We start from the raw sequence: 13,177 nt of genomic DNA, 5'->3' as shown, positions 1-13,177 counted from the left end.
CAGGACGTTGTGCTCCACTGCTCCCCGGGACACTTTGACGCAACGCACACTGGCTAGCTTAGCTTAGCTTAGCACAGCATGCTACTGAAGTAGAGGAGGTTTTGTGTTGCTTGATTGGCTACTTGTGATACTAGTACTGTATCTTGCAAATAATAAATAACAACACTGTTGTATTTTTGGATTGTATTTGTTATGTGCCTTTCTCGACATCCATGGTTGTCTATTATTAAAAACATCAGTGCAGAACAGAAGTGTGCTCAGGAATGATGAGGAATGGTCCGTGCATTACAATGAGCCCATCCTCTGTTCCATCTCCACCAGCCTCCCCTGATGCCCAGAACCTACCATAGAGATTCAGATACCATAGAGATTCAGATACCATAGAGATTCAGATAGAGATTCAGATACCATAGAGATTCAGATACCATAGAGATTCAGATAGAGATTCAGATACCATAGAGATTCAGATACCATAGAGATTCAGATACCATAGAGATTCAGATAGAGATTCAGATACCATAGAGATTCAGATAGAGATTCAGATACCATAGAGATTCAGATACCATAGAGATTCAGATACCATCGAGATTCAGATAGAGATTCAGATACCATAGAGATTCAGATACCATAGAGATTCAAATAGAGATTCAGATACCATCGAGATTCAGATACCATCGAGATTCAGATAGAGATTCAGATTCCATAGAGATTCAGATACCATAGAGATTCAAATAGAGATTCAGATACCATAGAGATTCAGTCTCTTGGCATCTTCTCCACAGGTAGAAATGTCACTGGCAGCTGCTCGCCTCTGACGGCTGCACCCCTCCTGATCCCGCAGCAGCTTTGTGGAGGATGTTACATCCAGGTGCTTTGTGGAGGATGTTACATCCAGCAGCTTTGTGGAGGATGTTACATCCAGCAGCTTTGTGGAGGATGTTACATCCAGGTGCTTTGTGGAGGATGTTACATCCAGGTGCTTTATGGAGCATTCAAGGGTTCATTCATGGATCAATCATTGGTACGTGTTCCTTCCTGTTTGAGATAAACTCACAAAACACACAAAAACAGCAAGCGTCATTCGTTGCCTTCGCCTGGCGAGGTCAACACTGCTTTTCATGTTTTGCTTCGAGTGTTGTTTGAAAGAAGCTGTAGGAGGAGATCTAACCCCACACAGGTTCCCAGGCAGTTTAACATCCTCCGAGAAACAAACCTGGTTCACAAAACCATCAACATCCTTTCCCCAACCCTGTACGCTGTCCTCAAAACTGCAAGGCCAAAGCTCCTATACAAACCTACTGTACCATGACCTGCTGTGTGCTGAAGCAGCATACTGTATCTAGGCGCCATTAACAAACCAGATCTGACCAGATCTTTATATCCTCCCTGGGGGTCTTGGTGCTCGTGCATGTGAGGGTGCGCTTGCTGCTCTTTGCTGCATATGCTGTTCATATCAAATCAACTCGGGTTCTTGTTGAATGGCTCACTGCTGATGTTTCTATGACCTTTCTTAGCCTCAAGGCGTACATGTACAGTGTGGAATTGGTGGACATTTCACAAGCTTTCCTTGTCTATGAGTCGTTCTACAAATGACATAGACAGTACAGGTATACACAATAACAAGCAGCTTGAGCTGTATCGTGCATGTCTCCTCTCCTCTCCTCTCCTCTCCTCTCCTCTCCTCTCCTCTCCTCTCCTCTCCTCTCCTCTTTCCTTTCCTCTCCTCTCCTCTCCTCTCCTCTCCTCTCCTCTCCTCTCCTCTCCTCTCCTCTCCTCTCCTCTCCTCTCCTCTCCTCTCCTCTTTCCTTTCCTGTCCTCACCCGGCTTCTCTCCTATCTCTCTGCTCCACACCGGAGACAGGCTAGAAGACAGCTTCCAAGCATCACATGAATATGTCAGTGATTCCCTCCCTGCTCCCTCTCTCCCTCCATCCACCATACTGCAGCCTGTAATTCCTCATTTCTGCCTCTCCTTTGTCCCTCCCTCCCCCTCCCCCTCTCCCTCCCTCCTCCCTCCCTCCCTCCCTCCCCCTCCCCCTCCCCCTCCCCCTCTCCCTCCCTCCCCCTCCCTCCTCCCTCCCTCCCTGTCTTTCCCCTCCCCCTCCCGCCGTGTTCCATTGCGATTGCTTGGTTCAGCAGCCCTCCTCCTGGCTCCTTCTGCACTAACCCATCCCTGTGTAGCCCCGGCCAACGCAGACCTAGCCTCCATCTGGGGCTCAGGGGACAAGGCTCCAGGCCTGCCGGCCAGAAAAAGCACTCCGGTACCCAGCCTACTGTACTGTACATCACGCACACACTGTTGGTGAGTGTGGATGATTTGCTGCATGGTGCAGGCAGGTTCGACGCTCCATTCATACCCATTCTCTATGTTGGCAATAATATAACTCCTAAAAGCTCCATGTTGTATCGATTGACATGCCATAATATGGGATTGTTCAACTGACCAATCAGTATATTTGCGGTACTGAATAGTATATCATTATATATTGGTGCAATATACTGTAAATATGCTACCTGGAGCGAATGGAGTTAATGTCAGGGTTTATATCTGCAAAATCCCCCTGGCTTTTAAAGGCACTGTCAGTGGTTTCTACATCATGGCCACCAACCAAATGTAAATAATGGAGCAAATGCAAAGAAACAGTACAATCAAATTTTAAAGTCATGATTTGAAGCTAGATATCTTTTTTTTTTACAAAAACAAAAACATAAACAATGGCATAATAGGTTAGATAGTTGTTCTACTCTCATAAAGGTATTTAGGAGTTATATTTGTCATGATCAAGGAATATGTTTCTACATTATTTGGAATTACTTAAAATGACGGACAGTGCCTTTAAGGGTTGAGCTGGTTACACTGGCTGCACAAAAAGATGCATACAGAGCCAACTGGGACCAATCACACTGCCTCTGTAGATCACACAGGCACATAAATGACCCTCAATTATTTATGAAACACAAAAAGGCATGACACCATTTTGAATGCAGAAATTCCAGAGCATTAACGTCAGATGAGATGAAGGCCTTGATTAATTTGGTCTCAATTGATCATGATTACTCTGAATGGGTCCAATGAAGAGAAGGCATCAGTGCTGCATAATGATGCAACAACCAATCTGAACACAGCAATCAGAGAGTACCTTAGAACTCAGCTCAACACCTAGCAACAGTTCTCCGCCTCCCTCCCTCCCTCCCTCCCTCCCTCTCACTCCCCCCCCCCCCATCTCTCTCTCTCTCCCCCGTCTATCTCTCTCTCTCTCCCCCGTCTATCTCTCTCTCTTTCAGCTGTCTTCCATCTTTCTCACTCACTGTGAACGAAGGCAATGTCGGAATGGAGACCTGCTGACAGTGCAGTTTCTGCGAGCCGGAACATGGATGGATACGGAGACTCATTCATCTGGAGTATTCTGCTCAATCTCCATCAGCCCGATGCCCAGGCCTGATGCACCCCCGCCGAACCCCTCTACTGATCTGGACTAGTGGAGGCTGGTGGAGGTAGAAATTGGAGGACGGGCTCAGTGTGTGTGTGATACCATTCCATGCATTACAATGAGGCCATCCTCCGATTTCTACCTCTACCAGTCTCCCCTGGTAGCAACAGAGTCTCTGACTGGACATGGTCTCAGAACCAATAAAAACCCTCTGCAATGCTCTACTAACATCTGCTGCTACTCATTCTGCTCGAAAAGAACACACTCTGTGAACAGCTCCTTAGACACACAAACGCCTCAATCAGTGTGAGCTGATGGTGTTTCAATGTTTCTCATGAATGTGGAGAAATGGCCAGTTTTTATCAATAATGTTCTCCATAGCCAATATTTCCAATATTTTCATATACAGCCTACATTATCATGGCTACAGGCTACCTAATTCCACCATTGATCATTGGTTTGAATATAACCAGTATGCAAATTGAGCTCAAAATGATATTGTATTTGTGTCTGTTGTGGCAAAACTGAAGTCTGGGTAATTATGCATCTCAAAAGAGGGCAAACAGTAAACAGCTTGGGTCTCTCATCTGAGTATGTTTACATATGAGCTCACAGGACAACAACAGATTACATCTATCATTGAATGCAACAAAGCAATTACCAGGTTTGTTTCCTGGACTCAGAAAGGTGAAGATTGCTCTGGCACAAAACCTCTCCAAACTTCATTTGCAGCTCATTTTTCGACAAACACAAAGGTGTTGTGTATGTGGTTGCACAGGGTCTGTTATGTGAGCTTTCGGTTCGGATTAATGCTCTATTTCAAATCCTTTCATGGCCTCTGTGTTGCTATTTGACTCTTAACGAGTTTGCAGATGTGCTGTACCATCCAGGAGACTGGGCAGGATCCACAGAGCGATCATGGGCTTAAACTTTAGTCAGATGGTTGCTGGGACAAATGAAAAACCACATACATAACATCAGACCCCAAATCCATTTATGTAACCTAAAGGGCTGTGGCACACTGCTGGGCTTGTCAACAGGGGCAAACAGAACTGTAAATAGGACAAACTTGCATGGCTCAATCTGTCTCGTTCTAAACACATACCATGTATGGATGTGTGTTTGGTTGGATGTACCGTGTATCGCGTACTGAAAGGTTGTTCAATACTATCGAGCATAAGATCAAAAAAGGACAAACATGGTAAATTCAGGACATGAATAGTAATGGAGCTGAGAATACTTAATAAGCCTCAAAGGTCGTTGCTCTACTTTTGCCCACTTTTTAACTAAACGTCATTCCAATGCAAGCAGCACGTAGCAATTATAAAGTACTCAATAACAACCTATTGGTGCGATGTTGTTACTGGAGTTTGTTTCTTTCTTTCTCTCTTTCTTTCTTTCTTTCTTGATAACAACTATCTGGAGTCACAGTTACTGGAGTAATTACTACAATACAGCAATAAAAGCAACTTGTGAAGTGTTACCGTGGAGCCAGCTGGAGCTACAGGCTTAGTTATACACGCACAGCAGGGGAGGCTGGTGGAGGTAGAAATCTGAGGATGGGCTCATTGTAATGCATGGATGGTCTACCAATATCTCTCTGCTGCTAATTATTCTGCTCTAAAATAACACTTTGGAAAGCTCCTTAGCTGAGAGCTTCAGAGCCGCCCAGTGCCTACATTAAAGACTCAATCAAACGTCTCTCTGTGGCGTTTAAATGTTTCCCCTATAACACAGCGAAGTTCTTTATGACCAATATTTCAATCTTTTCAATAAAGTCTACAGTATCATGGCACGCATATCAACACACTTGTTTGATTCCATTCCACGCATTACAATGAGCCCGTCCTCCAATTTCTACTTCCACCAGCCTCCCCTGATGCACAGTTTTGGATGTCACCAATGGGGTGTCTCCCTGGCCTGTTTCATAATGACCTGTGAACTGCAGGTCTTGTGACGACCTCCTTACGGTGGCTCTGCTTCTCAATGCTGAGACACTCAGATGTTCCACTCATTTGAATCCTAGTAACATTCAGATAACGGCGCTCCTTCCTGTAATCGACATCACCGCCCTTCTACGTGCTATGATCTGATATGTAAGTGTGGATGATGAGGCCTACCTACCAACTACAAAACATGCCTGACCATAATCAATTCTACGAACAATGTCACTCAGCATAAAAACCTTCTCTTCGGTTGGAGTTGGATTTGGGCTTGTTTGGGCTGGAGAATTTGCCCTCCCTTTTCTGATGACACGGAGGTGACAGTGGATACTAGTAAGCCAGTGGAGAGAGAGAGGTGTGTGTGTGTGTGGGGGGGGGAAGCCATACTTGGTTGGGGCGATTGGGCGAAGGGCCTCAGGCTTCATTACTCTCAGGGGGGGGGAAACCATACTTGGTTGGGGCGTTTGGGCGAAGGGCCTCAGGCTTCATTACTCTCAGGGGGGGGGGGGAGCCATACTTGGTTGGGGCGTTTGGGCGAAGGGCCTCAGGCTTCATTACTCTCAGGGGGGGGGGGGGGGAGCCATACTTGGTTGGGGCGTTTGGGCGAAGGGCCTCAGGCTTCATTACTCTCGGGGGGGGGGGGAGCCATACTTGGTTGGGGCGTTTGGGCGAAGGGCCTCAGGCTTCATTACTCTCAGGCTGCATAATTATCCCCTGGTAACGAGCACCTAGTCGTTGCTCCTCCTCATAGCGAACGACAAATGACATCATCTATCATATGGCAGGACAGCTGCCGACAGTATCACCTAAAAACTGGGACTTATGAATAATAGATTGGTGATGAGGCGAATGGTAAAAAGAAATGTTTGCGAAATTCACAGAGAGGTTTCTCAGGGACGATGAGAAGGATGAGGCGTTGGGATAGATATCATACACTTCTGTTTTTGCCAGAGTAATATTATGCTCAACCGAAGGAATACCATGAATAATTGTATATCTTGAATACAACAGATTTTTTGGTTCTCTCTTTCATTTCTGATATCCCATAAAATATTAAATATGGTACGGCAGTACAGTTGTAATACGTGTGAAGTGAAATTTGAATCACTTTGTTTTTGAGTAATGGTCTTCATTCTTTCTTATTTTTTATTATGTTGTATTTCATCTCCATCTCAATAATATGTTGTAGTTGAGGCCTGTGACAATAATTGCATAATAAAAGTATTGGCTTACCTAATATGCCCACAACCCAATTTTCTACAAATACTGTAGCTGACTTGTGTATTCCAGTCAGTCATACATCAATATATTTAAGGAGCTTATTTATATCCAGCTAATACCAAAAATATGTAACTGTTAGGCTGTTGGGAATAGTAATCATGAGACTCAGGGGAGGCTGGTGGAAGTAGAAATCAGAGGACGGGCTCATTGTAATGCATGGAATGAAATGAGGAATGGTATCAAACATGTTCCATTCCATGCATTACAATGAGCCCGTCCTCAGATTTCTACCTCCACCAGCCTCTTCTGATGCCCAGAACCAACCACGGAGATACCATAGACATCCAAAACAGGAAGCTCTGGTATTACATCCCTAAACCACACGAGATGACCTTCACCTGAATTCCTTTTTTATAGCCCAGTCCATTGATTATTTTTTCCAAACAATTTCACAACATTTTAAAGAGATAGTTGCTTTTCTGTCTTCTCTGGGTGTTAAATACATAACGCAACACCCTGCAATAATAGAACATTGGGCCTCATGCAGGAAGCGATATACGAACAAATGTCCTCTTATTTTTGTTCGTATCCACAATTTGTTCTTATTTTGTTACCCGTTGATTTATGGGATTCATCAATGTTTTCTTTTTTTTGCTCTTCTCTTAGGTAAGAGAACATTTTACGAGTGGTCGAGGGCACTCTTACCAAGATAAGAAAAAAACATCTCGTTTTCACAGTCCACAAATTGTTTGTCCAACGCAAAGACTCATAAGTTTTAAATTTGAGGAACATAAAAAAACCGCATGAATATCATATAATCAAATTTAGATGATCATATGTTTTAGAGTAATTATAATGATTGGATTATTAAATTCGTGGGCTCAAGAAATACTATTGGTCCATTGATCCCAATTAAGACTATAATACCCTTGGATGATATTGCGTGCGTTCAGCTTCTGAATGGCTTCCATACTGCTCTTAGATGCTTTGGCCGTTCAGGCCTGACACAGAGAACGCGTTTTTAGAGATCGCACAGATCTAAACCATTTTCTTTTAATGTCAGTTCCTGTGCGTCCCTCTGCTGACACGGCATTTACAGCATCACCAATATTGTGCCCTTGCTGGGTTTTTGATTTTCCTGTAACGCCAGGACTGACGCTCTGGAAAATCACATGTTTATTTTGTTTATTAAGTTTATTTAACAGTACGTCGATTTCGCTACTGCTGAAGTTCTTCTGCTTCTTCTTACAGCCTTTTTTTGGTGGCATCTCTCCAATCCTTGGGCATGTGCCAGGGTATTTGCACACGGCACGACAGCTGCCCTTATATAGGGTTTAGGGGGCGTCACCTATGCTAATAATAAACAATCGGCCACGCCTCCAATGTATGATCAAGTGGGATTCATCCTTCAGCGCACCTGGTAAGAGCAGATTTGGATGGTTAAGAACTTTTGGTGCATCTGGAGTTGACTTGTCTTATTTTTTCTCTTAACAGAAAATTAAGAGAAAATAAAAGAGACATTGAAGAGAATGTTGCTGCAATGTTTCTTATTGTCCCCAGTGACCACATTGCAACATTTCATTGCTAATCAGGATTGACTACAGTTCCATCAGCATCATCTCTTGTTTTTAACACACCCACTGGCATTTGTTACATAACATCGGATTAGGAAAGTCACTGCTATCCCATATGCCAAAGGCCACGATACAAACAAACAAAGTCACCAAAAGAAGCCTAATGCTGAATCGAATCAGAGGCTGAAAATGGCCATTGAGGATGGGCAACTCCACAGTCAACGTCAAAATCAATGCCAATGATTTACAGATATGTTATCTAAACCCACATTATGTCTTAAGAGATTGTTTAAATTATTCTGATTTTGTAGTGTTAACATGTTTATTTAAAGACAGTGACTGCTGGTAATTGGCTATCTCTTAGGACAACAGATGCAGAGCAGAGCACCAACAAATGCATTGTTTAATTGTAGAGTTTCTCCCTGCAGCACTCACTGGCTGGCTGGCATGTGTTCAATAATTCAGCTCACAAGGTCACAGTCTTTAAAAGCCCTTTTCTCTCCTCTGCCTTGAATGGAAAGGCTGTAACACACCTTTTGGCCTACGCTAGCTCCCTGGCATAATATAGCGCAGTGTGAGTTCTCTCTTTCCTGCTTCTCTTTGTACTACAATCACTCCAACGACTTAACAGCCATATTGACGAGGCCTTGCTAAACCTGATGAGTATGTCTTTCCCAAGATGTTACACAACACAGCAAGAAGTTCCCATGCGCTGACAACTCCAAAACGATCAGCGTGTGTTGTGGTATTTAAATAGGCCTGCCCTCTGTAACCTGTCATATCATGCATAATGTATTCAATCGCTTTGCTGCATTACGATGACTACAAGTGCTCCTCTTCCAAATAGAGGCAGTTTTTTTTTTCTCAAACTCAATCCCATTCTTTCAATTCCAGTTTGCTTTTGATGAATGAGACATAACGCAACGTGGACATAAGCTGTCGAGCAATTAAACCAAGGATGAGACAGAATGCAACGTGGACAGCATTTGCTATCAAGAAATTAAACCGATCCTCTTCTCATTCAGTCATTCAATATCGTCATCAACGGGGAAATTGTGAATGTTGCATAAGTCTGTTGTCCATTCATTGAATGTGTGTATCAGTCTTCCATATAGGCCTATTGGAATCTGGTTTCAGAGGTGGAGAGTCCCTAATGCACAAGTTGCGCGCTTGACATTCTGAAAGGGGGGGGGGGGGTAAAACTGGTAAACAGGTAGAGGCAAATCCAGTGGGCTACCGTTAAAATGGATAGGCTAGGATCCAGGCCTGGAACTACTTCTTAATGGCAGGCCTGGATCAACACGATGGAGCATGTTTTTGTTTCAGGCCATTATCGCCAAGTTACAGTACATCCATTTTACAAGGCGTCGGTGCGCAGGAAAGTGCGCTCCGCTCTATAGAAAGGCCAGTTTATCGGGATAATGCATTAAGGTAGCCTAGGTTTATAAATCAAGTTTATATCAAACATAACAATGACACATATAATATGTTTATTACTAGCCTATAGACTATTGAAGGGATATTGAGGTCAAATTTGAAATAAATTAAATTGCCAAATAAACTCTAAATAATAGACAACACTTGCTGTCTATGGCCGATATGTGTGGTACCGTTAATCTGAATGGCCTAATATCACAAGATAAATAGGTGTTATGACATTTCGGTGCAAGGCCATAGGTTGGCATTCCATGCATCGACGGGAAAGGGAAACAAAAACATCCATGCACTGGGTGGACAACAACATTGTCCCGTCAAGACAATCAAATCAACGACATAACTGGTTTCCACAGTCTGACCACATATACCACATAAAAAGCAAAGTAGGCTATCAAAACGGGTTTGTTAATGCCGCTGTCCCATGGTGGCATCGCCATATCGGTCGACTTCATTAACCTTCGTTGCAATCAATATTCATCACCCCACCCTTCAGCAGGTTCCCGCATCAACATCACCCACCGACTTACCATTCCGTGCCAGCTGACGACAATCCTAGTCCGGTGACAGTCCTGTTCAAAACATTCCGACGGGAGACATTTAATGACCTTGCACGGGCAGAATACACACGGGACGATGGAGAGAACAGAAAAAACAGCGATGGAAAAATAAGAGGGCTTTAATCGAGATCGCGATGCTGAATCACTCCCTGCTCACCGTCTTGCAACCATTGTGCTGCAAGATGCTGGCTGTACCATTGTGGACCTACCAGAGGAGAGGGAGGAAAAAAAGAAAAAAAGAGAAGGGGGGTTAGGGAAATGGGTTGCTATAGCAACCGAAAGGAGCACATGTGACGTCAAGGCCCGAAGCTCGTAGGCGCTGGAAGGGAGGGGTGTGTGGAGGAGCCTCTCTCTGATCCTCCTGCACCGTCCTCCTCCAGTGAGCACATGACCGCTGGATATGTGGGAGAGGCGGGCAGAGGGATTGCCGAGTCCAGCCTCTAGCCATGTAAGTAGGCCTCACTCTGGTACACACGCGCACACACACGCACACAGACACACAGCTTTTCTTTCTAATTGATGAGCAACAAAGGATCCATGCACACACAAGTAAGAGCAACCCAGAGGATGTGGAACATAATTTCATGAATGACTACACTTCCACAGCTCACATTTAGAAAACAATAACAAAGATCTATAGGCCCACTTATGCAGACCGTAGACGGTGATGGTGTCTCATTGTCGCAAAAGGATAACAGGTAGAATCATGCATCACGTTACATGATGCACACCCCTGAACATTAAACCGCTCTTGGGATGAGCCTCGGTGCTTCTTGGAACGTGGTCATTGTGATTTCCGGGGTGTGTCAAGCCTTCCTACAGCTGGCTGCCCTGGGATGGTTTATGGAAACCCAGATGATGAGCATGACTGCTCAGCAGGACTTCAGCACCACAGACCATTTGACCACACACACACACACACACACACACACACACACACACACACACACACACACACACACACACACCTATTCAACACAGCATCATTTACCACACTAACCTAATAATTTATTGTATCAATTATTGGACAGATGAGAGAACATCACACGTTCTTGTCGGAGAAACTTTTACTTGTGTTGTACAGAACATGCACAATCTGTGTGCAATGACATTTAAAAACCACTAGAGGGCAAATAGTGAGCTAGAAACGAGTGGTGGTGCAAACCTTGAGGAAGGAAATACTCAGTGGTGAATTACTTCCTGACTGGATGGGATCTCACTCCCAAACAACAGAAGAGTTGATGTGGCACACTGCACATGCTATTTTTAGAAGCTGTGTGAAAACAAGTCTGTTGATAATGTCATTTCCTTTTTTGATGGACAGATTGGGCAGGGGGAGAGGCACATCACAGAGTATAGGCCTGCCGTCAGTGTGTTCATCAATTCAACCTCATCCAACCTCTCTTCAAGGGACATAGCACCCTATAGATTTGACTGCATTTTATTTCCCAGGTTTCCTGGGTTAATGTTCAAAACATAAATGTTATATTGAAAATATAAGGGTTTGGTTTGTGAATGTATCATGAGTTTCTTTGAAAACTGACCAGGATGTGATGATTTACGAAGCCAAGATGACAAATGACCAACACAGCCAACTCCCCTTCCTGGACATCTATAACAGGGGAGGCTGGTGGAGGTAGAAATCGGAGGACAGGCTTATTGTAATGCACGGAATGGAATCAGGAATGGTATCAAACATGTGTGTTTGACACCATTCCTGACTCCGCTCCATGCATTACAATGAGCTCGACCTCCAATTTCTACCTCTACATGTACCAGCCTCCCCTGATCTATAGGCTATTATAATGAGCTTGGTCGATGGGCAGACCACTAATCCAGCTTCCAGTATGTTGAGTCAGTCTGTTTCAATTCCTTGTGGTTAGGATATATTTTGCAATAAAGGAGAACGATTATTCTGCTGCAATGTGGCTCTTTGTTGTATTTATTTTGTAATTTCAACAAATATAACAAAATGCATTAAAAAACTAATACGTAACACATTATTGGATTACAGAAACACAGTTGGACAAAAAAGGAGGTCTAAATACATTATGTATTTCAATTATTGTATAATAAATTGTAGTACAATATCAAGACTCTATCCTTGTTACCTTGACCATCCATTGGGCTCTTCCTCAAGGCAATGGTTGCACCCTCTGTTTTGAATATATCGTGGGGACCTTGAAACGAAAACATGTCATGGTTTACTTGAAAATATCCAACACTCTGCTTCTCTGGATTATGTTTCTGAGAGAAAAATGTCGAGGCTTAAGAAAAACAACAGGGCCAATGTGCCATTTCTTCCTTCCAAACCCCACCATTTGTGGTGTGAGACTTCATTTTTCTTCTGTTAGTCATGAAAGTGGTGAGATGTCAACAGTGGGCTGATGCCTTCACCAGTAACTACAGACCGAAAGGCAAAGGACTAGTATCAAGATAATTAGGACCACCATGATTAGGTGTTTGCTAGGAATAGGGGTGGAAGAAAGTTAAAAGGAATGTTTTTAAAAGTGTGTGTGTGTGTGTGTGCCTGTGCCTGTGTGTGTGTGTGCCTGTGTGTGTCTGTGTGTATGAGCGTGACTGTTCCTCGTTGCCTCTGTGGCAACAGACAGAGTTTGAGTCATGCAATCGTCTGTCCACATGTCTCCCGTACTGAGTGAGAAAACAAGTGAGTCCTGGTCGTTGAAATATTCTGGAACCCATTTGAAAAAGAAATGCCAAGTATCTACAAAAGCTGGACGCTCAAAGAAGTACAATCCAATAGCTTAGATCATCACCACAGCAGCTGTACCACACAGGACGACAGTAGGCCTATATCTAGGTATATCACAGACCTACAGGACTGTTTTTTTCCTCCCAGTTGTGGGTTTCTATAGAGACGCCTCCAAGTTGCTTATGTGACGGTCCCCCTGCGAGGAGCCAATGAACAGCGGGAGTAAGGTGTCTGGTTACTCCCAGTCAGCCTCAACTAGACGCGCAGGGAGGGGGAAGGAGAATGGTTACTAGGCTGCCGAG

General features: G+C 44.0%; 1 protein-coding gene across 1 annotated transcript in view; it reads right to left on the bottom strand.

The window, feature by feature from the left end:
- Window positions 1–10,185, bottom strand: part of mapk10 (mitogen-activated protein kinase 10) — a gene marked incomplete at both ends in the record, with an annotated part of 48,913 nt that extends 38,728 nt beyond the window's left edge. Inside the window, one exon of the mRNA XM_083670734.1 lies at window positions 10,133–10,185. Within this exon, the coding sequence (XP_083526860.1) occupies window positions 10,133–10,135 (3 nt within the window). The remainder of the gene's footprint in view (window positions 1–10,132) is intronic.
- Between the last annotated feature and the right edge of the window lie 2,992 nt (window positions 10,186–13,177).

The sequence above is a fragment of the Argentina silus genome, assembly GCF_951799395.1.
Source record: "Argentina silus genome assembly, chromosome: 5".
In the NCBI taxonomy this organism is placed as follows: domain Eukaryota; kingdom Metazoa; phylum Chordata; class Actinopteri; order Argentiniformes; family Argentinidae; genus Argentina; species Argentina silus.
This window is presented reverse-complemented; position numbering and strand designations above follow the sequence as displayed.